Source organism: Sinohyriopsis cumingii, chromosome 16, assembly GCF_028554795.1.
Source record: "Sinohyriopsis cumingii isolate HCF-2022 chromosome 16, ASM2855479v2, whole genome shotgun sequence".
NCBI classification, from domain to species: domain Eukaryota; kingdom Metazoa; phylum Mollusca; class Bivalvia; order Unionida; family Unionidae; genus Sinohyriopsis; species Sinohyriopsis cumingii.
The window spans coordinates 25,146,524-25,173,941 of record NC_142976.1 but is presented as its reverse complement, the minus strand read 5'-3'; the positions used below and the strand labels follow the sequence as shown (position 1 = coordinate 25,173,941).

Genomic DNA, 27,418 nt, shown 5'->3' with positions numbered 1-27,418 from the left:
AGTACTATTACATTTTACTCTTGTTGTACTTGAGCGTTAGATGGCTGTATTCAACAAGTGATTGAACATAGCTTATTCGGTAACTGTCAATTAACGTCTATAACTACGTCTTTGATAAGTTAGCAAGCCTTGTTTTTTATGTGATACTGTAATGTACCGATTCTATATTTATGACTGATATAACAGCGACAGGTCTTGAAGAATACTGGTAATCCAGTGTTAAAGAAAATTTTGCGTCAATAGTAACAACTGTAATAATATAGAAGTTAACAAATTTATGTATATATAATAATCTCTATAGTTTTGAAATGGAATCTTCCATAAAAACTTAAATTATGTACAACACTTATTGAACAGCCATGGTCTAAATCTAAAACTGTCAATTAGCATATGTCGTTTCAGATATAAGTTTCCAACAACACATGATGCTCATGACAGTTGAAGATCGCAGAGCACTATAAATCCCGACAGTTGATTCGTTTATTATCTATCTCCGTCCAGTTTATTGATGTTATTTTCTAATCCTTCCATTATAACATCAAATACAATATAGTTTATACCCATTTCGGAGTTCAATTAATTTCATTATTTATTTAGGTTTCAACTGTATTGGTTTAAGCACTTAATGCAACAGTCGTTTTTTTTTTTTTATTTAACCTTTTACCGCATGAATCTCAGTAGCAGACTCTTGCTCCGAATCAGTGCGATTTTTACTCATTCGTTTATTGTTTATGTTATTTCGCCAACACTATCTTGCACCTCAGTTAATGTACTAACCACGTTTTGCTTACCAATATTCCTCTTAACAGATCTTCCAAAAGTCAGCGAGTAATTTGCTATAAAATTTGGAGAATATTTATATTTGTCATATGATATAAGATATATACAACTTATTACGAATCTATTGTCCTAAGTCAAGTAATAGAAAACGAATGAGAAGCAACAAACTTTGTCAAATTCAACAAATAATTTTTTTCCCTTTAGTACAATGTGAAAAAGTAAAAAGAACTTAAGGTATTGCCAATTCAATCTCATATAGTTTTAGAATTACTAACACAAGTCATAATGAATAAATTTGTGAATAAACTTTAGTGGTGTTCAAAATAATTTCCACGGCTGAAGGTGTTGATGTGACTGTAATGGCCGATAGTTTCTAATGTAACAATTGGCCTGAATAGTAATGATGTGCCAACAGTCTTTTGTTGAATCACGTTTATATAATCTACGGTTTCCATATATATATATATATATATATATATATATATATATATATATATATATATATATATATATATATATATATATATATATATATATATATATTGATTGGTCAGGGTACTGGAGTACCAAAGACGACAGAAAGAGTGACAGATGAGTAACCGAGTCAAACATGGGAAATGAAAAACACTCTCTCCTTCTCTAAAGACCATTAAATTTACGTGATGACATTTAGCAGATGGTAAAGATCCTCATGAATATTAATGTATCACGAAAACGAGGCAAAGCTAGGCAGATCAAGAAAAAAATATGGCGTCCTACTGTACATCGAGTAACGATCTGAGCTGTTTGCCATATATTTCTTTTGCATTCGTTGAGAATTTCATCACGGGTGTCTCCAGCAGTTCAGGGAATGAACAGATGACAAAACGATTCAAGTATTACAGGGAGGGATATGTCCATTCTCTTAAACGAAAGTTGATTTACGTCCAATCTTAAGTGTCCTTTTTCTCTACAGCACACAAAATACAAGTTAACGATAGAGAAAAGAAACTATATAAAGCATGAATTTTGTCTCTGACTAGGTATGGTCTAAATATACAGCTATGATCAATCAGTACTGTGATCAAAACACGCGGTCAGAATAAAACATTTACAAAATGTGCATAGTGACACAAACTGCCCTTTTAACCAACCACGCCTCCCCCCCCCCCACCAGTAGAGACTTTGTGGTGCCCTTTAAATATTTTTGGGTACATGTCGGTATGCTTGCATTTTAAGTTGTATCAAAAATACACAACCTGGTTGTTGTTATGGTGCTTGTTGCTTTTGGTGCCTGGGGGTGGGAGGGACTGGGATTTTCCCTTTAAATGACATGTTTTATCTTTACTGAACTCAGTACAATATCATTTTGTCAACTGACAATAAGGATATATGATTTTATTCATAAGAACACATTTTTTTCTCTCGTTTCAATAACATATTGGCAGTTATTTATTAACCCACAAAACAGAAGGATTATTTGTTCAAGGCTGTTTGAAAGATATATATATATATATATATATATATATATATATATATATATATATATATATATATATATATATATATATATATATATATATATATATATATATAAAATCAAAGCACCCTGCCCCCAAACACACTTCTTCATTGATTATTATTAATATTATTTTGTGGTGTTGGTAGATGGACGAATTTTAACACCCAGTATGTAAATGCAGATGTTAGATAAGTAAACATAATAGGGAAGAATCTTGTCTAAACAATATAAACTTGTAGGTATGTGATATTCTGTTAATCTGTTTTTTAGAAAAAAATAATATTCTCTTTAATTTTCAGTTTATAAAGATGGAAATGAATGCCTTGTCAAGGGACGGTGCTTTAGATTAGAAAAGAAGAACGAGCCACAACATGTTGCCAGGTAAAATGAAGCTGGTGCCTAGCTTAGCCTCGTTTTGGAATCGTTGACCCAGGGTCACATGAATACATGAATACAATCCGGGAATGGTCTATAGGTCACTGATTGTAATAGTTTGAAACAGATGAATCTGAGCAAATGTCAAGGGAATCATATATATATATATATATATATATATATATATATATATATATATATATATATATATATATATATATATATATATATATATATATATATATATAGTAGGAGTACAGCAAGTAAATACGTTCAAATTAAAACTTTTTTGCTGTGGAAACTGATCGACATCTCTACTAAAAAGGGATGCTTTCTATACATGACTACCATTTTCAGTAAATTAAGATCAAAGATTTTTGAGTAAATAGTAAGTTCAATGCCAAAAAATGTATTTTCTCACTCCGTTGTTTAGATTCAATTAAAGTGTTTATGTTGCATTCAAATGGAGAAGTGGAGTGGGGGTGAGGGTCTGCTTGCGGAAATGGAGAAGTGGAGTGGGGGTGAGGGTCTGCTTGCGGGTGGAAATCACGTAATTGAGACGTAATTCTACCAGACTGAATTCTATGTTACATTTACTTCTTACCTTTTGTAATATATTTGTATTAGATTTGTTTTTGCAACCGATAGACTTACTGTAATCTGGTCAATTATTCTTTGAAGTTCTGTTTATTGACTTTGATCTGTACAAATTGGACTCTTGGCCCTGCTACTTTCAATTCACGGTATGGTTATTGAATGTAGGCATTATGCATAGTCCATAAGTATAGATTCAAAAGGAGAAAATAAAACTGCAATGCATCTCGTGAGTTAAAATATAGAGAATCACTTGGAGACGTGCATATAATATTCCGGTATTTTCTTTTTAAAAATATCAAAGGTGAATTAATAATGGCGCAACATTTCATGCATCAGAAATTCGCGATTTTGGAATAATATTTTACAATTTTCAACGTCTCTAATATTGGCTCATCCAATTTATTAGTTGTCTCAGAGAATCTGAAACTCTCGCTCAGTGTTTAGCAGATTTGATAGATTCAACAAGTGTGCTAATTAATGCTATTGTTTCATGAGTTCGATATGTAATCAAGTGCATTTAGTATACCGAGATAAATGGAATTTCAATTTGTATTTGTATAATCGTTCTGTTTTTTTTTTGTTTTTGTTTTTTTAAACATTAAGGTGATTTGCTTCCATGTCTGTTGTGTGGTAGTTTATAGTAATGTTTAGCACTGGGTTGCGGGTTCGAATCCCGGCCGAGTCATACCAAAGATTCGTAAAAATAGTACTAGTAGCTACCTCACATGGCGATCAACATTAAGAGGTTAGTGTTAGGACTGATCGGCCTGGTGTCAGGATATTACTATGCTAAAAATCCAAATCACACACAGACACACACACACACACACACATCAAGTCTAGAACATAACTTTAAACAACTTTCCACCGATACCTTTGTTGACTAACCGAGTCGGTAATTTTATATGATCACTAGAGTCAAAACCTTTGAAAAGTGTACAAAAAGACAATAAAAACGATCTCATTTTTTACTCCAATATTTCTAAACCATTGTTTGAAGCGAAATTTAGGCTTTGTGGAATCTCGCCTGAGCTTCTTCAAATTTGTTATTAGCGTCGAATCACTGAATGAGTCGTTGGTTTAAAATACTGGTAACATTTTTATTCAAGATATCAATGAGAGAGATACCCCTATAATTGATAGGGTCATCGAAGGAGCCTTTTTATGTAATGGGATATACTATCGTCAAAGTGTATAGGAAAGCGATTGATGTAAAAAATATCGTTAAATAATTGAATAAATAGAGACATAAGTTTGGAGTCGTATTTTTTTATCATTTCGGCTACTATTCCATCCAGTCCAACAGAATATCCATATTTAATAATAATCATAATAATAATAATAATAATAATAATAATAATAATAATAAAAGTAATAATTTATAGGAAACATGTTCGAAGATGATTATCATTATAGTCTTAGTTTTAAAGAAGGAAAACAAAATAGTACGGAAAGGATAATGAGGAAAAAGATTAACTTAGTCGGCTATTTATATTGGCACAAGTCTAAGAAGGGGTGTCAAGTAATATCTGTTTAACAACTATTGCTTTCCTTGTTTCTGTTGTCAACGAATTGTTTAGCTTAGACCTTTTTAGCTTCAGTACAAGTTTTCTGCTATTAAGTTCCTTCTCACGTGAGAGCTTTGGAAATAATCTCGTAGCAAAATCCCGCAAATTTAGGGAAATTTCAGTTTCAGTTGAGCATGACTTCCTAGTAGATGCAAATATTTCCTGTCTTCTTGTTCAGTGCAACATCATCAGTGTACGAAGAGAAACAAGATTATAGGTAAAACTTGAAATATTTTTGCAACACTTTATTATTATTAGTTACTCGTAAATATGTATTTGTTGTTATGTCTCCATCCCCATCTCTCTCTCTCTCATTTTTTCTATGCATCATTTGTATCTTGATTATCTTATTCTGTTATATTTTAAGTTGCAATATTTCACCTTTCTTAAGGCAACATAGTCTTGATCACACACTTTATTAGTAATAGGATTTTTAGAAAGGGACCAGTCGCCTCCGCCCTTTATTTTAACAAGGTGTTCTTTGATGACAAAACTTCCTCGATAGAACACTTTTCCCGGGCAGTCGCATAATCTGATTTACGTCTGTATATTGATTTCTCTGACACCTGAGTATCGGATCACCTGTCAACCTGCCATTAGACTTTGGTTTACGGAAAAATAAATGCTTTTATAACGCAGTCTTTTTCTGCATAGGTTTTCAATTCTATTGTTGTTGTTCTAGGGTTTAACGCCATTTTTCAGCACAAGATAGGCTATACATGGTGGCCAGTATAACTGGTGGAGGAAGAACCCTGGAAAACCCACGGAAGAACCACCGACCCACGAGAAGCTACTGGCAGGCTTTCCCACGTACCAACGCTTGCCGAGCCTTGGATTCGAACCCACGCAGACAGAGGTGAGATGGCAGTGATCCGGAACGGTGAGCGCTTTAGACCACTCGGCCACTCGGGGCCCCGGTTTTCAACTAAAACAACTACAGCAACAACAACAATAATATACTGAAAACCATACGTGATTTGCTTGTCCAATGAAAGGGAAAACGACTCCCAAATTTATTCTGACAGGATAGTAAAGTAATTAACAAGAAAAATAATGCCCCCACACCTTGGGTTTCTATCTTCGGACTAGTACCAGACATTCGGAATATTCCAATCTGAAAACGAGGTTCAATATGGTGGAAATTTCAGTTAACGTTAGAGCATTATAAGCATAGAAAACAGATTTGAAATATATTCAAAAGGCATCTTTTTCATTTAAAGCGCAGTCGGTTATTCGATGGTTTATCTTTGATATTACAGCATTTTTCAGAGCAATATTTATGGAGGTACTCCCTTTTTTCTAAAAACAACCCCATATAAAATTAAAAAGCATAGCACAAAATGTCTTTTTAAATTCTTTCTTATTGAAGATTGAGTCGAGTCAGCTATATGAGCGTAGCTTGTTCTCTTGAAATTTAATTTTGGGGCTTGAAAAACTGGTCCTCTTTTTATGGACAAAAGCACATAACAAGCTGGTCTGTGCCTTAATTATGACTGGATGTGAACAATTACCAGCTGAAGTTGTAATATTCTGTACATCATGATGATACTGCCATTTTTCGCGTACAACGGGCACAACTGCAATCAGCATAGAACCGTATCATCCCGCACATAATGAACATGACGCGCTATTGAATACTACAGCTTAGGACTACACCCGGGGCCCTATGCAATCTGCATTTAATTTCTGCAGCATTGAACACTAAAAAACCCCCCAACTATTTCGCAGTTTAAAAAGCAAAAGCACATTAATCTTAAGTTAAACTGCAATGCTGGTTACTTGACTGAAGCACTGATCTGAATAATCTTACTGTGTCTACCCGTATATAAGGAGCGCCCATCGTCTGACGCCGTAGATTCAGATCTGCACGTGCAGATCTGCGTCAGAGCCATTTGAAGTAGACTAAACATCACACACATCTAGATGCTGTATTTAATTTATGAAAGAAACAATTTTCCATTTTTGATACCCATAACACCAGGATGTTTTTATATATTTACCGAAAATCAACCATTTGTACCTAACACTCCAAATGCCTCTTCAGATATGTATAGCCCACATTGATATAGTTTATGTAAGTCGTAATTGAAAGGTTCAAAAAGTTCTTAACTTATATTACTCGATTTTCAGGGTTTTAGCTGATTTCTCGATATGAACCTAAAGCTGTTAAATTTGTGTTTGGCGATGTACCGTATCACCCTGTTGGACGCCATGACACTCGGTGATAACATCAAGGAGGCATTTACTGAGTCTGTCGTTGACACGGAGACTTTGTTGCAGTTGGACGAGCATGGGACTATCCGAAATTGTGGTATTCCAAAAGAAACAAATAGCTATTATATGAGAGAGCTGGACGCAAGTGAAATTTAAATATTATTTTTTTTAAAAAGTATCGGCAGAGCCTCCAATTAAAGCACTACTTCGTGATATTTGAATCCTTAAATGCCACCGCTCATTTGTTTTCTCTATCATATTAATTAATGTCACTACAACAGTGGATAACGTTGCCTGGTCCTGAGTAAAGGGCAACATAAAAACCAGGGCAACAACCAGAGGTGGCGTTAGGAGAACGCGGGGACTAGGGCCGACCATGACCGCGCGGGGCCAGAATATCGGTATCTCTGTTGGTATGCTACTGCAAACACTGATTATGTCTAGACTAGATCAACTTTCGCGATTTGGCGGAGAATATAGCTTGATAAACTCATAAGGACGACATTAGGCCTGAAGCGCGGGACACCCTCAAGAGAGGGGCCTGGGGCGGTCGCCCCGCTTGCCACCCCCAAACGCCGTGCATGGCAACAACCATTCTAATTCGCAGCAAGAAAGAACAGTGAATTGTGTCCTGAAAGGTGACTAAACTTCCACCCACACCCTCCAGATATATTTTTGATAAAATGCTGCCACATGTAACGTCTAAAACGTTTACCAAAAGTCAATACAAATACAATGTTTACATTGCCTTTTATCGAAACGATTAAATCTCAATTTTTTTTGCAATGTCAATCCACTAGCAGTACTAGACAGCTGACAGATATTATAATGTACATGATGTACCACAATCAACAGCTGATGTCTATTATAATGTGCATGATGTACCACAATCAACAGCTGATGGCTATTATTGTAACTAAATTCTGTCTGGTTCATCTCAATACCTACTCCAGAAACTTCAAAAAGTTCAAAACACAGCTGCTTAGATCATACTTAGAGTACCACGATCAGAGCACACCACCCCGCTGCTCTGTACCCTACACTGGCTATCCATTCGATCCAGAATCAAACGCTATACAAAGTCCTCATTATTATTATTATTATTATTATTATAGTGTGCATGACGTATCACACTCAACAGCTGACAGCTATTATAATGTACATGATGTACCACACTCAACAGCTGATGGCTATTATAATGTACATGATGTACCACACTCAACAGCTGATGTCTATTATAATGTGCATGATGTACCACAATCAACAGCTGATGGCTATTATTGTAACTAAATTCTGTCTGGTTCATCTCAATAACTACTCCAGAAACTTCAAAAAGTTCAAAACACAGCTGCTTAGATCATATTTAGAGTACCACGATCAGAACACACCACCCTGCTGCTCTGTACCCTACACTGGCTATCCATTCGATCCAGAATCAAACGCTATACAAAGTCCTCATTATTATTATTATTATTATTATTATAGTGTGCATGACGTATCACACTCAACAGCTGACAGCTATTATAATGTACATGATGTACCACACTCAACAGCTGATAGCTATTATAATGTACATGATGTACCACACTCAACAGCTGATGGCTATTATAATGTACATGATGTACCACACTCAACAGCTGATAGCCATTATAGCGATTGATTCGTTTGCTGTACATCCTTGATCGTCATCATGTTGGGATTCAGGTTGTTAAACAAGTTACTGTTAAATAGTGTACGTCTGTAGTAGCGTTTAATGCCACCTAAACACAATAGTGGCTATATGGGTCCAAATAAAGGTAAAGTTAGAAAAATATGCCATTTTTTACATTCGTAAGGGAACTGATCTCGTGTTTCTTTGTCTTTATCCACTAGTTGAGGAAGTTGTTGCATGTATTTTTTAGGGGTGGTGGGTAGGTTGTATGTGATAATACGTGTTATTATATACTCATTTATTGTATCCGTTAACTTCACATTGTCAGAATCGTGCAATATTTTTCGATATTACAGACCTTCATATTGCGCTCACGTGCACGACACGTGTGCCCAATAGTGTATTAGGAACTACTTTGTGTACAAATAATGTACACTCACGTAGTAGATGCTTTGCGTTTCGGTTGATTCAGTTTGTTTCTGACTGAACTAAATCAGATGTTTCGTGGACTGCCACATACCAGCTGCTTTTCAATATTCTGCGTTAACTTTATTGATACAATGTTTCGAATTTAGGCTAGCAATAGACGCCAGACAGGTCATAAAATTGCTGGGTCCCTACAAATAACTTGCAAGTGATGAGGCATAAACGTGTCTTCTTTGGCTGGTAATAAGAATGGCAAAATATACTTGCAGTTTTACATCCTGAATTTCCTCAAAATTTACTTTCTTAGTTCTACAAATCCGAATGTCATGGGTTCTAAAGCTTGATTATACATTTCGAACTTACAATGTAATTTCGACTATATCCCAGGTGCAATTACATCCTCCTTACTGCACTCAAAATGAAATGAACATAATACTCCATAGTGTCTTTTAGATAATTACAATTGAAAGTATTCATATTTTTCCAACATTACGATTCCAAACTTTCAATGACAGAACAGAAACACACATGCAGATGTCAACACGCTGCTCCTTTGCTGCTGAAATCAGACGAACTTCATGTAGAATTGGCACAGATAAATTCAGTCCATGATCATAAAATTTAGTAGAATGGACACGAAACCAAAATCTATTCAGTATGATTATAAATTTCAATTTTAAGTAGACCAAAATGCCATTTTCTTTCAAAAGTGATTTCTAGCTCGCTACTAAGTTCAAATTTATCTGGGTGGAGTTATGTGCGCATTAACAATGTTGTTCTTGTGTAATGATAAATCTGCGCTTGTGCATTTAGTTTGGAATACAGCATAAATTCAGTTTCTTCGTTTTCTGAAATGTATTTTTGTTTATATAATTAAGCCTTAGGTCATATAAGAAATTGAACATATACTCAAAAGGCTACTGCATTTGTATGGGAAAATATGAAGTCATTTTGTCAGATGCATGCACTGCACTCCCAAGGTCATGCACTGCACTCCCAAGGTCATGCAGTATATCTATCTTTAATTGACAACTTACATGCATTTAGCAAATTCATGTAGTATAAGATACTGACTATTTAAGGTTTTCTTTCGGGGAAGGGGGCAGCGATTTTCATTTCAAATGAGATATTTTCTTTTTTTCATCTCAAGATAACTTTTTTCTTCTTCTGAAAATGTAATCGATATAATGTGGTGTCATTACAAATCAGTGCAATACATTTGTCCAGCTATCGACAGGCGGAAACGTTTTATATATATATATATATATATATATATATATATATATATATATATATAATAAACCACACCAACACGTATAAGGTGTGACCGGTTTCGCTTTAATGCTTCACCGGACTGAATTCAAACTGAATTCATTATCATTGCTTACGTCATTAAATATGTTGTTAATATGTGATCAATGAAATAAACAATGACATAAACAAGATGACGTCATAGCTTACATTTTTAATTGATTGATTGGATTTACCTCTCGTGCTCCCAGAAGGGCATGTGCGACGGGTTTATTCCCGCACAGCTGGATGCTAAATGTTCGTGGGTGAAGGAATTAGTGCCACATCTCCCAGGCGTTATGTGCTCAAGGAGCACTGCTAATTTAGCCGTCAGGTCGTAGGACTATATGTCTCTAACGACCTGAATGAAGGGCTTTCATGAGTGGGAATGGGCCCAACACACACTCATGTTAACAAAGAGTTGATTTCATCCGTTATTGACTGTACTAGGTGTCGTCCCAAGCAGTATGTAACGCCCGTTGCGATTGGTCGCAACGATGACGTCACATTGGGACACCTAGCTTTAGGCGGGTGGAAACTGTTCCACATCTCCGCCGTTATACGATGTCCGAGAGAGGCAAGAGGGCAAGTAACTCGGTAAGCCATCCATGGATGTCGTGCACTCCCAAGAACGCCAGCCCGTACTTAGTCAAATTTAGTCTATTTGTACTAATGGACAATAAAAAATGCCAATAATGTGTTAGCCACCTGTGCAATTGGGCCAAATCAAAACAAGTTGTAACATTTTCCTACGTCCTAACAATCGTAAAAATTCTAGTACATAGTGTACGTTGTAGATGCCCTACACATTTTTAATAACTAATATGCCTGAGCGACATATAAAAAGTTTGGTCGCTGTTAGGTCATAAAAGGTTTGGATTTTGAACCGGTGGATTGAAGGATCAAGTTAGTGTACGTAATAGTTTTATCGAAACGGGATGCCAAGCCAAAATGGTTCCCTGGATAAGAAGCAATATTGTTAGCCCTTAGAAGGCTTATTTAGCAGAATGTCCCCGTTTTTCTTCTGCTTCTTTACATTTCTCCACAGACCTTTTTCCTCTCAGATAATTTCGGGGAAAGGGTAGCTGTGTAGCGTAAAATTGTAGTTAGCTGCGTCCACTAGCTGCTGGACTGGGTAGTTCTTGTATGCCTCTTGATAGAATTGTGTAAGGATTCTGACACCATAGTGCCACTCGCTATTCATTTATTTTTGCTTTCATTTATGTTAGGTGTTTCATGCGTGCGTTGCAGTCTTATTTGTGTCCAACTGAGGCAAGGGAGGTAGTGAACAGGAAGGCAGGCGACCATATACAGGCAGATATCCGCTCATTCCAGTGTACTGGTCTAAATGGATGTACTTGCACGAATTTTGAGTTTTGGTTCTTGTGTCTGAAATTGTTCTAAAGATGAGCTAGGTTTACATTTTTAACCTAATTATCTTATACTTTAACGAATAATTTAATTCATATGCAGCACAGATTAATGATATTTTAATACATAAAAATACATAAAACTGGATCTGAAAGATACATATATCTCTGTTGATAACTATCTCTAAAATTTATGACTAAATAGAGATAAACAGTTTTATCAATATTTTTATTACGTATAATGCACTCTTATTAAAGATAGAGGAAACAAATAAATTTAAAAAAGAATTTATTATATTTTGATATTTTCTTTACAAATGTTAAATATGTCATCAGAACTCAATTTATATAATGAAAAATTAATGTGTGCATACTACTTACTATCAAGTATTTTGTAAACAATTAATCATATTATAATGAGAATTAATTTTAATGCAATTTCATTTTTAATGAATTAGTAAACGTATTTTTATGATATTAGTGTATGCTTTCACCAGTTAAGTTATTCTGCAAAGTAGAATAATATAAAAATATTCTTATCTAATTGTAAACAGGGGACATAATTAAAAAAAAAAACAAAAAAAAAAAAAAACAAAACAAAAAAAGAACAAAACAAAAAAAAACAAAACAGGATTAATGGATGTCGTATAGTGTTTTGGAATTTAGACCTTTTGGATATACCGTATTAAGACGGTGAATCCAATAGGTTTCGTTTAGCAGACGTTCCATCTCAGAATCAGCTTTAGCAATAGGTTGGAAGGAGAAATGTTGCAAAGTATGGGAAATTTTGTTAAAATGTGCTTCAACATGAGATGAAAATGATTCATCGATATAATTTTTTATATCTGATCTATGATGGTTCATACGTTTGGATGTGTTGACTGGTTTGTCCAATATATTGGATGCCACATTTTTTGCATGTGATCAAATAAATAACATTTGATGTTGCACAATTAGTATCACAACGCATATTAAAAGTTTCTTTCGTATTATTACTATTGAAAGAAGTATTTTCATTAATAAAAGAACAGTCCGAACATCTAGGTATATTACATTTAGTTGATGATCCTATTTTATACGATATTTTTTTTCTAATTTAGAATTAGCTAGGAAATCTTTAAGATTTTTAGTCCTTTTATAAGCAAGTGTGGGTTTGCTTTCGTGTAGCGATTTAACACTTGCTTTACACGATAAGTTTAATAAATCATCAAGGTATACCACAATTATATATATTCATTCACTCAGACAATTCATTATTGTATTATTATTTTATTATTATAGGATCATCGAATATGGGTGTCACATGGACGCCGAAGACTATACGTTATAAGGGGAACCTGACAATTGATGGATACGCTGAGTTTCGTAAGTGTATATGGCTAGTTGGGATATTCTGATGAATGCATTGTATGTCCTTGTATATGCAGTGGATGTCCTTGTATATGCAGTGGATGTCCTTGTATATGCAGTGGATGTCCTTCAAGACAGTTAGTATTTTAGAATTTTTTGGTGTTTAACATCACATAAAATGCACTGCAGTGCAGAGATGAGAGCAAATTGCCGTACCCAAAGATATACAACCGTAACCATCCTGGGTGAATCTAGGCAGGATTTCATTTCGCGACCTTTCGACTGCGAGTCTGTCACCATCAGCTCCTAGCCGCACCGACTTTCTTGACAAATTTGGCAATATATGAGTGTTTTAACCTTGCACGAGTATCTTTGATTTGGGAAACATTAAAATGTCAGTTTTAAGACGTTTTGGTATGTTGTGGTGCCAGTGTATATCTTAAGAAACCAATGATGCATGCACATGAAACAAAATTGTTCACTTATAACTCTTTTCCTTACAGCAGCGGAATTTCAGACAGGAACGATTTTGATGGAGGTCTATTACCAAATTTTTCATAGTAGTATAAAATTTCAAGTTACTTGTTCCATGATGCAGGAGTATGGCATACAAGTTCAGTGTCCAGTGAAGCAAGATCGTAAGTTTCAAAGAAAGCATGAGATGTGTTACATGTCAGAATAAAGTGATCGAGCGAAGGATGCTGCACATTTCTTGCCTATATGACAACGAGAAACCTCATTACATTTTTAGTATACTCTATATCTTCATTTTCTGATCACCTTGGAGCAGTGTATCAAGTGAATTCTCCTCTTCCTTGTTTATCCTTGTTATTCTGTTCATTTTCAAACTATTATTTTTCTCTGTTGTTTTCTTGTTCTTCTTTTTCCTCTTCTTCTTTTTCTTGTTGTTGTTGTTGTTCTTCTTCTTCTTCTTTGTTTTCGACTTCGGACAAACGGCACTGGTATATGTATTGTCAGCAAAAAGGTTCTGTCCCACTAAAGACTCTTTGTAGGTAGATCTGTGATGCCGTTTGAGAAGTGTCATCTTACCAAATAAATTGTGTGACTTACTTTCAATGATTCCTGTTGCACATCTAAAATATGTAGCCATTACAGGTATACCAGTTTACCTCGATATTTCTTTTGATGGTACCACGGTACTTACTGAAATAGTACGTCGGTAGTTTCCGCCAGTATGGAATGTACATAAATTCCTGAGTAATCTTTATACGAATGATATTGACAGCATGTGCGCGTTTTACATGAGAAAATAATTAAAAACATTATTTTACAAAACAGTTGTATTTGTCACAAATTAACTTTGAAAATTACATATATAATAATATGCATAACCTTTTAATCAAATGTTTGACACGTGCTATATATGCCAATGTTGTGGTAAAATGGTGTATTGTAAAATAAATTTGGTTCAAATCCAGCTTTTTCGAAAATATTCGGATTAAAGATAAATAATAAATGCCATTGTTAGTTTTTTTTAGAGAATTTTATTTTTGTTGTAGTTGTTTTCCGTTTGAATTTTATGTAATTTTTCAAGTCCGCTAAATATTTCCCATTTGTTGAGTCAGTGTATTTTATGTTTACTGTTCCTCTTTGACAAATATCTTGCTCGGGTATCGCATCCCATGCAAAGTTTCTCTGACCTTGATATCTATAGAATATTTAGTAAATTGTAGGCTTTGGTATTACACTAGTAGTATAGGTAAATGGGGTTCTGGGGCACCTTTATCACTACGTGATAAAAGAGTGGCCAGAAAAGTCTACTATGGTTCTAGACTACTGAGTGATGGGGGTTCTGAACCACTGGGTATCCGCTAGCTCTTTTTTGTCCCTGTAAGGGTCTCTTTGTTAGAGATATGCCTGTGTAATAGAATGTCTCTTCCGTGTTATCCCTGGGGTGTAGACAAGATGGGACTGAGTGAGGAGAGTGTTTGAATCAAGTGAGAATGAGTCTCAGGAATGGTTAAAGCGTGCGAAGGAGTTGATAGCGTATGCGAATAAGGATCTGAGTTATGTGCCTGAGATGATGTATTGTGAGGAGAGTGAAGAAGAGAACGAGGAATGGGTGAAACGTAGTCATAATCGTCAGCGTCTGGTGCAGCGGTACAGCCAGCAATACTACATCAAGAATAAGCTGAAGCGTTTTCATCTGTCAGAGTCTAAGCGAAATGAGTTTTATTATTGGCTGCACAAGGTGACTCGAGTTCAACGGCTAGGTAGTGCGAAGTTCATAAAATTTGAATACATGTTTAAGCGCATCTCTGATGCATGGTCTTTACAAGCATGCAACGAAATGTAAGTCTGTCTCTGGAAAGAACCTAGGTGAGTCGTATGATAAGCTTATTTCAGAGGCGTTATCTGATATACACTAGTTAAAGAGGCTGAGGGAATCCACGAGTTGAATCGTTCAGGATAGCCAAACCACTTTACGAGCGATTTTGTTCCCTTTGGTAGAGATGACTTCTTCGACTCTAAAGACGTACTGGATTGATTTTTATAATTCCTGCTCGTAAAAAGAAACTTGGATGGGCTCTGCTGAGGAGTCTTTCAGCGTGTAGATGACTTGACTAATTTTTGACTGGTAACGACGACTAAAACTTCTTCAGTCCAGTTAGGGGTGTATTACTTTTCGAACGCGGATTTTTGTCTGCGGCTTCTGACGTGGTCACCTACTTTGAATTTGGACCTAAAAAAATAAGGCGTCTGTGACCTGTTGTTTTGTCAGCAGAAGAGGCTTTCGTGGGTTTCATTTAAAGGCTGCGGTATCATGTGTGATTGTATTGGTCAACGATTTCTGGCAAAATATCTAGGTACCGATTGGTGTTAGCGCTGTTAACTCTCTTCCACATGTGAATTTTGAGAGTTCTGTTAAAACCGCTCTCCGACGGCCGCTTTGATATGACTGTGTGTGCTGTACAAAATAATATTATTTTTTGAAGCCAGTCTGAGACGATTTTGTTATAAAAGTTCACTACCATGATCTACCCATAATTTAATGGGTTATCGTGCACCTACAATGTTATCAAACGCTTCAACGATATAATTTTCTTTTTTGTTTTTCAGAGGAACTAACCTTGCGTATTTGATGAACACATCGATGACCGTCATGAAATATTTTGAAATCATCGTTGTACGCGCTGTAATCTCAAAGTTCGACTAGATCTGTCGACTACATTACGTCTGGTGCGACCTCGATGACTCTGCGTCGTGGAAAATGCTTGCTGCGAGAACTTTTAGTTCTGAAAGATCTTCTGCTGACTTTTTCATCATAAATGGCACGCCTATGCCCAACGTATGTTTAGTGCCAATGATGTCCCGCAAAAGAGCTCGGTCTACACGTTCTCTGGAACATTTTGGCTTGAGTTTTTTAAGTCCCTCAGACTGACTTGATCGCATCCCGCTTTGCCTTCGGGATGATCTCGGTAACATATATCGTGCTGCATCGCGATGGCATCAACGCAGTTGTAGGGCTCCAGACCTGGCGGTAGCTGATTGTGTTCACTATTTGTCGCTCTTAGGGATTCCACGGTCTGTTGTACTTATGTCCTGGCAACGTTCATCTACCCCGAGGTCTGGGAAGTTTTCCGATCAGCGCATGAACATCCAAGCACCCCCCCCCCCAAGAATTTATCGTTGTCCACAGCTTTCACTTTCTCCAACACACATATTTCTTTCAACGCGACGGTCTTTACAGCTCTTGTCGATCTCGCACTGTCTACAATAATATGTTTTATACATATTCACCCTACATTTCCAACGCATGCTGTTTGATGGAGTAACCAATAGTGTCAAACATCACCACATGCCTAATTTTAGTGGGTACACTTTCTCCAACGCACTGATTTATTTGAACGCGAACGTCTTTACAGCTCGTGTCGATCTCGCAGTGTCTACAATAATACATGTTTTATACAGATCCACCCTACATTTCCAACTTATGCTGTTTGATGGAGTAACCAATAGTGCTAAACTTCACCACATGCCTAATTTTAGTGCGTACGCTACGCACCTCTCCCTCTGTGTTAGCTTCGTAACGACTAAACACAGGATGCAGTTTCCATAACACTGTTTCCTTATTCATGCTTAATCTTGATCAGAAACTCGCTGAACAACGTTGAATGTTTTTTTTTTTTTTTTTGGTCTCTGTGTACTTCTCGCTTTTTCGTAGTAATATTTAATCGCCCTGATGTTTCGTCCACCGCAGCACTGACACACTTGAAGCTAACATCGAACACCTACCTGGCACCCCAAGCTGGGTTTAATTCAGGGACTTCCACGTTTGATAAGAGCATGATGCTGCGCGCAGTACTCTCTCATGGTTGCACATTTCCGTGCTGCCCTGAGATAATCACGCACACGTATGCGTCTCACGCAGAGGCATTGTGCTATATAATAGATTAAATTTTTACCACATAACAAACAATTAAAGAAATGGCAAATGAACAAGCATTTAAAGAAATGAAATACGGGACTATATTATATAGCCCATTCTACAACCTACCGTAGAAACAGAACTACGCACACACACAGCCATCAAACTTGGAGTAGCTCTCAATGTTCATCTGGTCAAGGAACACAAAAGTAACCACGTGTGGATCAGAGCCAAATCGCTCATCGTGTATCGCAGTGACGTTTCAGTCACAGCATCGAGAGTCAGGATCGGTATGGATCTTTGACGGAGTCAATTCTATCTTGTTTCAAACTTCCCAATTCACACCACTACGTGGAAGTAAGTACGTGCCACTGCCCAAGCAAAAACTAACTACTAAAGAGTACATCATCGTAAAAAACAACGATAACTTCTGTCTCGTCTGGGCGACCCTCTCCGCGTTACATCCCACTGCAGATCATGTTTATCGAGTCTCCCACTACAAGCCCTATACTAATACACTTCATACCAATGGCATCACCTTTCCAGCATCGGTCAAAGACGTTCCTAAATTGGAAACACTGAGCGAGGGACTCTTCATCAACGTGTTTGGAATCGATGACAAGAAGGCGGGCAATAGGCAGTTCGTGGTCTATCCCATACTGATATCCAAAATAGCCTCACAACACAGCCTGTATCTACTTTATTACCAAAACAATTTCGTGTACATCAAATACTTCAGCCGGTTATGCCGATATCAGTACACGAAACATAAAAATCACGGCTATTTCTGCTATCGCTGCTTACAATGCTTTACTCAACATCAACGACTACACGATCACATCTAGTCAAGATACTATCAGAAATTACAAACCGTACAGATACCAAACGAGGTAATACTGCAGTTTGAACACCTTTTTATATCGACTTCGACTCGGAAGCCATCCTGGAAAAAGTAAAAGAACCCTCTCTTAGTCCAGACCATTCCTTTAGACAAGTAGAACACAAACACATCTCCTATGCGATTGGCTATAAAACCTGCTGTTCTGTCGATGAGCCTTTGTCCTCACCCTATCGACAGCATCGTAGTGTGGATTGCGTCACATGGTTCTCTGAGCAACCCATCGATACCTGGAAACATATCCAAGCCATACGAAAAAATCCAGCCACTCTGCTTCCACTCATACCACCACAACTACGACAACATAAAGCAGCACAGCGATGCCACATCTGCGAAGAGTACTTTCAACCTCATGATAAAAAGTTAGAGACCATTGCCGTGTCACCTGGACAATATGAGGAGCCGCTCATGATCACTGTAATATACGCTTCAAAGATCTAGACTTCCTTCCTGTCATCGCGCATAATTTAAGAGGATACAATGGACATTTTATCGTGGCAGCACTCAGCCATCCACGTGTCAAATCACTTCTCGCCGAAGTGGGAACTCAGATGAAATATATCCAACAATGCTAATATTTTTCTCAATTGGTCCATTCCGATTCATCGATTCGTTTCAGTTCATATCGGCATCGTTAGAAGAATTCGCCAAAAACTGTCTTCAGTTTACTCACCTGGAAAAAGAATTTGGTAACAAAGCGGACGTGCTCAAGTAAAAGGTGTATATCCCTACGAATACATCGATGCGTGGTCAAGATTTTATGAAACTTCATTGAAACCTCAAGATGCCTTTTTTAACATCTGCATCTCTCAGGCATCACCGACGAATACCAATACGCGTACAAGATGTTGAAAGAGGTTGATTGTCAAACTCTCGGAGATTATCATGACCTGTACATGAAAATTGACGTACTCCTACTCACGGATATCTTCAAAACTTTCAGAAACACATGCCTAGACCATTGCCAACTTGATCTCCTCTGGGTATTTCTCTTCATCAGGACTCTCCTGGATCGTTCTCCTCAAACAATCCGGAGTGACCCTAGAACTCCTCACTGATCCAGACATGTTCATGTTCACAGACGCAGATGGTGCGACGAGGCATCTGCGTCATCAGCAAAAAACATACGGTAGCCAACTACAAATACATGTCCAACTACGATCCCACTCAACCTTCCACCTACATTCTGTACCTTTACACTAACAAGATGTATGGCTGGGCCATGTCGCAACCACTTCCCATAGGAGAGTTTCACTGGATCATCAGATTACAGTTTCTTGAGAAAAGACAAGCAGGATAAGACGATGACTGCGGCCTTTTTAAGTCGATCTTGAATATCCTCAATATCTACACGACGCTGCTAGCGATTATCCTTTCTGCGTTGAGTCCATTCTTATCAGCCACTCGGAGATGCCAAGGTAAAAAAATACCTCTCAACAACCAAACCCACTACAAAAAGCATCGTCGACTGCTCGAACAAGCTGTCTAACACAGACTCGTTATTTGGCAAGTTCACAGAGTACTCAAGTTTAAACAATCGCCGTGGATGAAACCCTATATCGACTTCAACACGACCCAACGAGCCAGAGTCACCACCACCTTCGACAATAACTTATTCAACCTCATGAATATTAGCCTCTTCAAAAAAACCATGGAAGACATTTGACATCGCAAGAAAATCGAAATCGTCAATGACGTTCGACGACGAGATAAACTCGTGGTCAACTGTCGTCTTTCTCCACATGAAAATCTTCGACAAAGAACTCGTCACCATCGAATCTAGAAAAACTAATCTCAAGCTAGACAAACCCATCTACGTCGGAGCAGCTGTTCTCAAGCTCTTCAGAACGCTCATGCTCGAGTTTCATTACGACTTCATCAATAAAACCTACGGAGACAAAGCCACGCTAATCATGACCGATACACTCACTCTTCTATGAAATTCACACCGACAACGTTTACGTGACCTATATCAACACAAATACCTCTTCGATCTTAGCGAGTATCCACGACACAGTCCCTTACACTACGATGACGGTAAAAATGTACTCGGAAAATTTAAAGATGAAACTCAGGGCATACCCATCAAGAAATTCATCTGACTTTGAACTAAGATGTACTGTATCGCTCTTAACGACGGAACTGTCATGAAAAAAGAATTTTAAAAATCTCCGTCACTTCTAAAATAGCCACGCACTAACATTACACATAAGCACTATACGGACATCTCCAATACTACTCCATGAAAACTTTCTGATCACAGCAGCACAAATTATTTACCATACTCATTCACAAAAAGAGATATGCACCTTTAATGATAAATGTTACTCCACCGACGTCATTCACACACTCGCTCATGGACAAAAGGACTCATGAGACTAAAAGAAAAAAACTAGGAAGAAAAAGAGCTGTGCGAAAAAAAAGACAGGGGACACCCAGTGGATCAGAACCCCCATCACTCAGTAGTACAGATCCATGGTGGACTTTTCTGGCCACTCTTTTATATCATTGTGATAAAGGTGGCCCGGAACCCCCATTCCTATACTACTAACACTTCCAATATTTATTACCAAGCTCTCTAACACCAGAACAATATCTTTCGCAGGACATGAGCTATAGTGTATGATTAATCATTTCACCATACTTACAGTTCATAGCTTACAACTTATACAACAACACACATAGCAAATTCATATTTACTAAAATAACGATTATTTAACTTCGGGTGGCGTGGTCGCAATTTATTTTTTTCTTCAAATTATATATATATATATATATATATATATATATATATATATATATATATATATATATATATATATATATATATATATATATATATATATATCAGCATGCTAGAGTGTCTGCTACGCATGAGTGCATATACACTTCCAATTTTTTATTACCAAGCTCTCTAACACCAGAACAATATCTTTCGCAGGATATGAGCTATAGTGTATGATAGTGTATGCATAATCATTTCACCATACTTACAGTCTTTAGCTTACAACTTATACAACAACTAACACACATAGCAAATTCATTTACTAAAATAACGATAATTTAATTTTCGGTTGCCGTTGTCGCAATTTATTTTATTCTTCAAATTATATATATATATATATATATATATATATATATATATATATATATATATATATATATATATATATATATATATATATATATATATATATCGGCATGCTAGAGTGTCTGCTTCGCATGAGTGCATATACCGCCGGTTTGGTAGCACACATTTTTGGTGTTGTGTGCTCAGTCTTGACGTTAAATGTACTGGTGTCAGAGGCAAGGCGATGGGTGCCTTTTATCCTAGGACCTTGGTTCGAATCTACGTGGAGTATGTATTAAAATTATTTAACCCGCATGACAGTATTATTTGCATTAAATATTAATTTGCCAAGTGTTATCAACCATTCTCCTGTAGAATCCAGAGATAGCACTTAACGTTCTGTTCGGTGCATATTTGTAACTCACTCTCTCACCACACACACACACACACACACAGATGTATATTTTATATTTATATATATAATCATATTTTTTTACAGAAACAGTAAAAGGTCAGTTTACCATCAATGATCTGTCTGCTCTAAAGAGGTTTCGTGTAAGTGTCGCTATATATTAATTGCATTGTTTAAGAGTCTGCAGAAAGAGCGAGTTTGCTATGGCGCAGGTATTCGTCGACAACCGACAGGCTGGGGTATCAAACGAGTTCTTTCTCCTGACTCAGAACAAAACACGAATGTGGTTTTGTATTTATTTTGCTCTGCAATGTGAATGGAATTCTGAATAAACTGTGATATAGACGCTCATACGTCACTTAAAATACCTTGATAATTTCATTCTATGCATGCGGCACGGAAATATGGATTGAAAATACGTATCAAACATTAGACAATAATAACAAACCATGTAAGCTTAACAGAGTATGTAAATATTTATAAATGTTACATACTAAATACGTAGCAGTACATAGATACTCCAGTATAGGTTTGGACATAGAGTCAATTGTCTTTAAGTATTTCCCTAATTTTTAAAATAAAAAACAAACAAATATTTTAATTGTTCAGCTTAGTTTTGCTTGTCAGTGACATAATGTAATTGCTCGATATCCCTACATTAGATATATTCTGCAAGCGTAAGAACTGTGAGGACCATGAGTTTGAGACAGAAAACATAGCTCTTTGTTTGATTTTTAACTCGTGCGATTACAATGGAGAAAGGAAAATCATATCTTATCTCTTGCCTTTGTCAACAACTTTTTCATATTACAAAAGAAATCATAAGGTCAAAGAACATTAATCAGTGTGAAATTCGTAAAAACAATTCTTAAAAGATTAGTTTCATGTAACTTTTAAAAAAGCAACTAAAATTGTCTATTTTTATTCTCGTGCATTTATCGAAAAAATGTCTTCGCAATCGTCAAGCCATAAATGGAAGTCCACAAGGATCCCATGTACTTGTCAACAATTTGTTTAAAAATGACAGTCTGGTAAACACACACACTAGCCTAGCGTTAGGATTAAACTTGTCCCAAAAATCGAACTAAACTAATATCTCATTATGTCTGCACTTATTATTTGTGATTTCAAGTATTGTAAAATTATTATTTTAATTGCAGGGCTCTATAGTAGTGAAGATCCTTCTTTACAACAGCAGTGAGACACAACTATTTTGTGGAATCGTGAAAGCTAACGTCATTTAGCATACTATATTACTGGAACGAAGACACCGACTACTATCATAATGATTATATTAAACAAATTAGATTTGAAACATTTATTTTTATTTGAATTTGCATTAATAATTTTGCAAGAGAAGAATCAATTAAACTGTGTTTTAATTTCATTGCAACAATATCTCAAAGTTATTATTATTTTCTAATTTAAAATGTGTTTTGTACTATAGTTCCTTCTTCATTCCTATTTTCATTCTCTATACTATACTCCATATCTCTGTGCTATTTTCGACCATCAGCTTAAAACCACAAACCATCCATTGTATAACTTTCATACTTCAGTACTTATTTGATTTCCACGTGTTTTTATTTCCTGCTCAATTTTCACACAAGAAAACCTGCTTGCATGTCTAATATAGTTAAGCGGAGCCTCCATTCACACCCTCACGAACATTTGGTACGTGGAGGCATCTCAAATAACTCCACCATACCAAAACTTAGGCCTTCATGACTTAGTTTTTACAAGTGAGTGAATTCGTCACTGGAGGCTCATTCGGTAGCTTACAAGCATAACCAGTGGGTAGCGGGTTTCGAATCCCATTAAGAGCAGCCAGAGTCGACTGGCGTGGCGCATCTGTACTCAAGGCAGCGAATTTCTACTGCCTCGGCATCAGCCCTCCAATTAAGTCAGTATTCTATGGACTACAACAAATGTTCTGCTGTCGGCGAAGGGATTCGTCTTAAGGAGAACACATCGTGTTAAGATTTGGCTTTTTATGATGAAATATTTAGCTCGCCAGTGACAGCAGTCTCGGTTGCTCTGGATTTCATCAATTTAATTAACAGAAAGAAAAAAAAAAAACAAAAACAATATCGCTAGTTCGAGTGAGAATCCATGTAATATGCAAAATGTGCACTTTTCCTCCATATTTCTTTATTATTTAGTCAGTGTGTGTCCAGCATTCTCTAATTTATATCGCGTTCCAAACGAACTGTTTCGTCCATTTTTGCGTCATATAAAGTAATTCTTTAATATCAACAATTTTCCATTACTTGGAAAAGAAGTAATGTAGTTTTAATTTGACTCACTCCGATTCCCAATTCACAAACTTTTAATTACAAACAGATGCATGGTACGCTACTCAAGCCGAAGGTCAGTTAGTACTTTGACTTTTCGCTACATATAATTACACTCTAGTGGCGGATTCTGTCAGTCCCTGATCGTGCTCTAGACCATGACCACTTCATTATAATAACTTTAGCCAGTTCACACTAATATACCTCTCTGAATGCACTCTATATCTATCACCACACTTCAGACCATGCCAACTTCACCGTATCAAATTTTACTTATTTAACACAAAAACATACATAACTCTACCCGAATGCTATTCTGTATATGACAGAATAGATAACGTTTCAAATTCTGATCGGCTGCCTACGGGATCTATTTTAGGACAGTGCACATTTCCCATTAACCACGTTGTTATACTTGAGCGGAATGGTACGTGTTCCGGCAGTCTCAATGGTGTTTGTATTAAAATCAACTAATAAATCGAGGTCTTGCATATCTATATATTTTCAAATGTCGGTACACTTAATGGTTAGACACCTTGCTCAACTTTCATTAAAAACTGAAACGATTAGACAATTTGCTGAATAATTCCACATAAAACTTGCAATATATTGTCCGAAGATCCTATACATTGTACCAATATAATAATAATAATAATAATAATAATAATAATAATAATAATAATAATAATGACAACTTAATAGAATACTTAATCCTTTTCAGAAAAAGTTCTAAGCGCTTTACAACATCAAGTTAGCACATAGGGGAATTCAATGTTTGCATACAAGCAACATAAAACATTAAAAATGTCTCACAAACGACGTAAAAGCAAATGAATAATTTCACGGAATAACTTTAAAAAGTATACACAATAACAAAACCACAAAATGAGTTTACAATAAATTTTTAATGTAAACATAATGACAAAGGGATGAATGTCAAATTTATTCTTGCTGGTGGAAAAGATGTGTCTGGAGAACACTCTTGAATGTAAACATTGACTCTATGTCTGAGATCCATAAGCAGTTCCCTCCAAGTTGCTGGGCCCTGATATGCAAATAAACGTTGTCCATAAGACTTAGTTTTTACCTTGGTTTGTTTTCCCAACAATTACTAAGTCCAAAAACTACGAGGAACAACAATAATCTAAGCAACACTGAATACAGACCACACAGACTTTTCAAGTTTTCTTTCAAAAAATGCTATTGTCTTTAAATAATCTTAGGCCTATTATTAACTTTCTTATTGCCAGGCTCTGGTAATATCAGTACGTGAGAAAAGCTTGCCTGTAGCTTCCATAGTCCGGTGGTTCTTATTGGGATTTTCCCCGGATTCTTCCTCCACCAGTTATACTGGGCGCCATGTATAGCTCACCGTTTGTTCAAAAGTACACCCAAAATAATAACAACAACCATTTGCTATTATCTCTCAGACTAGTATTGATCCAGTGTAGGGTCAAATTATTTTTTTACTGTTCATATGACTTGATGTCAAGGCCGTTACATTCAACACTGAAATTCCTGATACTTTTAAGTTTACGATTTGAACGACTATTTCATTTATGTGGAGCAAAATAAGACGATGCCCGGATATTACCATGTGGCATCACACAGGTTCAGTCATGGGTTCAGCTATTGTTTCATTCACATCAAGAATATGGTGTGTTCGATAGGTATGATGTTAGATTGCTCAGAATGCTTAATGGCCTGTTGTTTCCAATGTCAGATCGGCTGTTTTTCTTACAACAAGGGCTTGGCCCTAGATATTCAATGGAGCGTCGCAGGGCCTTTTCCGTCAGGAAATAACCTCGAAGGCAGTTGTCGGAATACTCATCATTTGGGCGTGTTTGATTCGCTTCTGGCTGGGTGGGAAAATATATGATACAACAGAAAATGCTGATCGCTTACACTATTGTTGCACACAGTGTTGTATAATTACGTTGAAGATGAACTAGTAACATGGGTGGACTTAACAATCAAGATAAAAAGTCACACCATATTTGAATATTGAACAATGCAGATGTTATTTCACGAGGTTGTTTACTGAAATAACAAACCGATGCAAATTTTAGAGTCTGTACTAAATTTCGATAAACCCCATTTTGTCCGCCGCCATCTTGAAAGAACATAAAGGAGCAGCCCAGACTGTTCCCCTATTTGCGATTTACGTTCTCTACTGTTAACTTAATGGCCGCGTTTAGGCTACGTTTCTCTATTGCATATTGTTCTGTCTGCTTTGATCATTTTGGGAAGATATATACTTCGGTGTAATTCAGCGAATGGGATACATTAAATTATGTTTGGTGGTTTTTGATTACCCTCGACTGGAAGAGATTTGTTTTATAACAAAGCTAAACTAAGCGATATTTGTACTTTTCGTCTGCTTGTATGAATGTGTGATTTGTGATCATTGGAATTCGGTAATGAGAAAACTTTTATAAAATCCAGTTTTTAGCCAATTAGTTGGTATAATGAGCCGTATTCATTATACTTTATGGTAGCACGGATTAGTTTCTCAGAGTGATCAAGCTTTCTTAAGATAAGGAATCCTATGGATAATCTCACGTGCAAGTGTTAAGTAGTTAGAGATAGGAATAATTCAGAATGTCAGGGTACCTTCTTAAAGTTTCAACGGTATAAGTCGGTCGTTAATATAGTGCCACTGAAAAATTAATTTAAAGCGTACTAATGGATTAGTTAATCCATTTAACCTAAGCTACAGATGTTACAACAGTCTCTTGCTATATTTAATTAGTTGGTAGAATTGTAGACTAAAGTTAACCACTCTACCACAAATAGGGTTACTACTCTTTGGTCTTAAACTAAGTAACAGAAAAGAGCGATAACGAACAAGTTTAATAAAGTTCAACAAATAATTTATTTCCATAAAATACAATGTGAAAAATAAAAAGAACTTAAATTATTGTGAATTTTATCCCAAATTGTCTTAAAGGTTCTGTTACAAGTCCAAAAGTACAGTGTAACAAGATAACCGGGTGGGATATCTCGGATTAACAACAGAACACGTTTTGACGACACAGACATATGATTTAATATGGCGATTTATATGAGTAGTGGATTATGAAGATGTGTGCGTATTTATAATCCAAATATTGGATCTATTTAACATAAAAAACGCACAGTTTTAAAAATGGAAAAAATATACAAATAAATTTAGTTCAGTAACCCTAAAATACAGGATAAATGATTTCACAAATGATTCAATAATGGAAAG

The 27,418-nt window shown here is 36.2% G+C and overlaps 1 protein-coding gene across 5 annotated transcripts; it reads left to right on the top strand.

Annotated features, from left to right (window-relative positions):
• Nucleotides 1-4,950: 4,950 nt before the first annotated feature.
• LOC149780090 (uncharacterized) lies at nucleotides 4,951-23,279 on the top strand. 5 transcript variants are annotated; one of them, XM_089936317.1, is made up of 6 exons: nucleotides 4,951-5,038; nucleotides 6,952-7,132; nucleotides 13,054-13,137; nucleotides 13,626-13,760; nucleotides 21,980-22,035; nucleotides 23,053-23,279. In XM_089936317.1, exons 2-6 carry the CDS (start codon nucleotides 6,973-6,975, stop codon nucleotides 23,134-23,136), a joined length of 519 nt encoding a protein of 172 aa, XP_089792443.1. In that variant the 5' UTR covers nucleotides 4,951-5,038; nucleotides 6,952-6,972; the 3' UTR covers nucleotides 23,137-23,279. The 5 variants fall into 5 exon arrangements, with proteins under 5 accessions (XP_089792443.1, XP_089792447.1, XP_089792446.1 ...); XM_089936321.1 differs by lacking the exon at nucleotides 6,952-7,132 and adding an exon at nucleotides 11,632-11,738 and having other exon boundaries at nucleotides 4,964-5,038; XM_089936320.1 differs by lacking the exon at nucleotides 6,952-7,132 and adding an exon at nucleotides 11,632-11,756 and having other exon boundaries at nucleotides 4,964-5,038.
• Nucleotides 23,280-27,418: the final 4,139 nt, after the last annotated feature.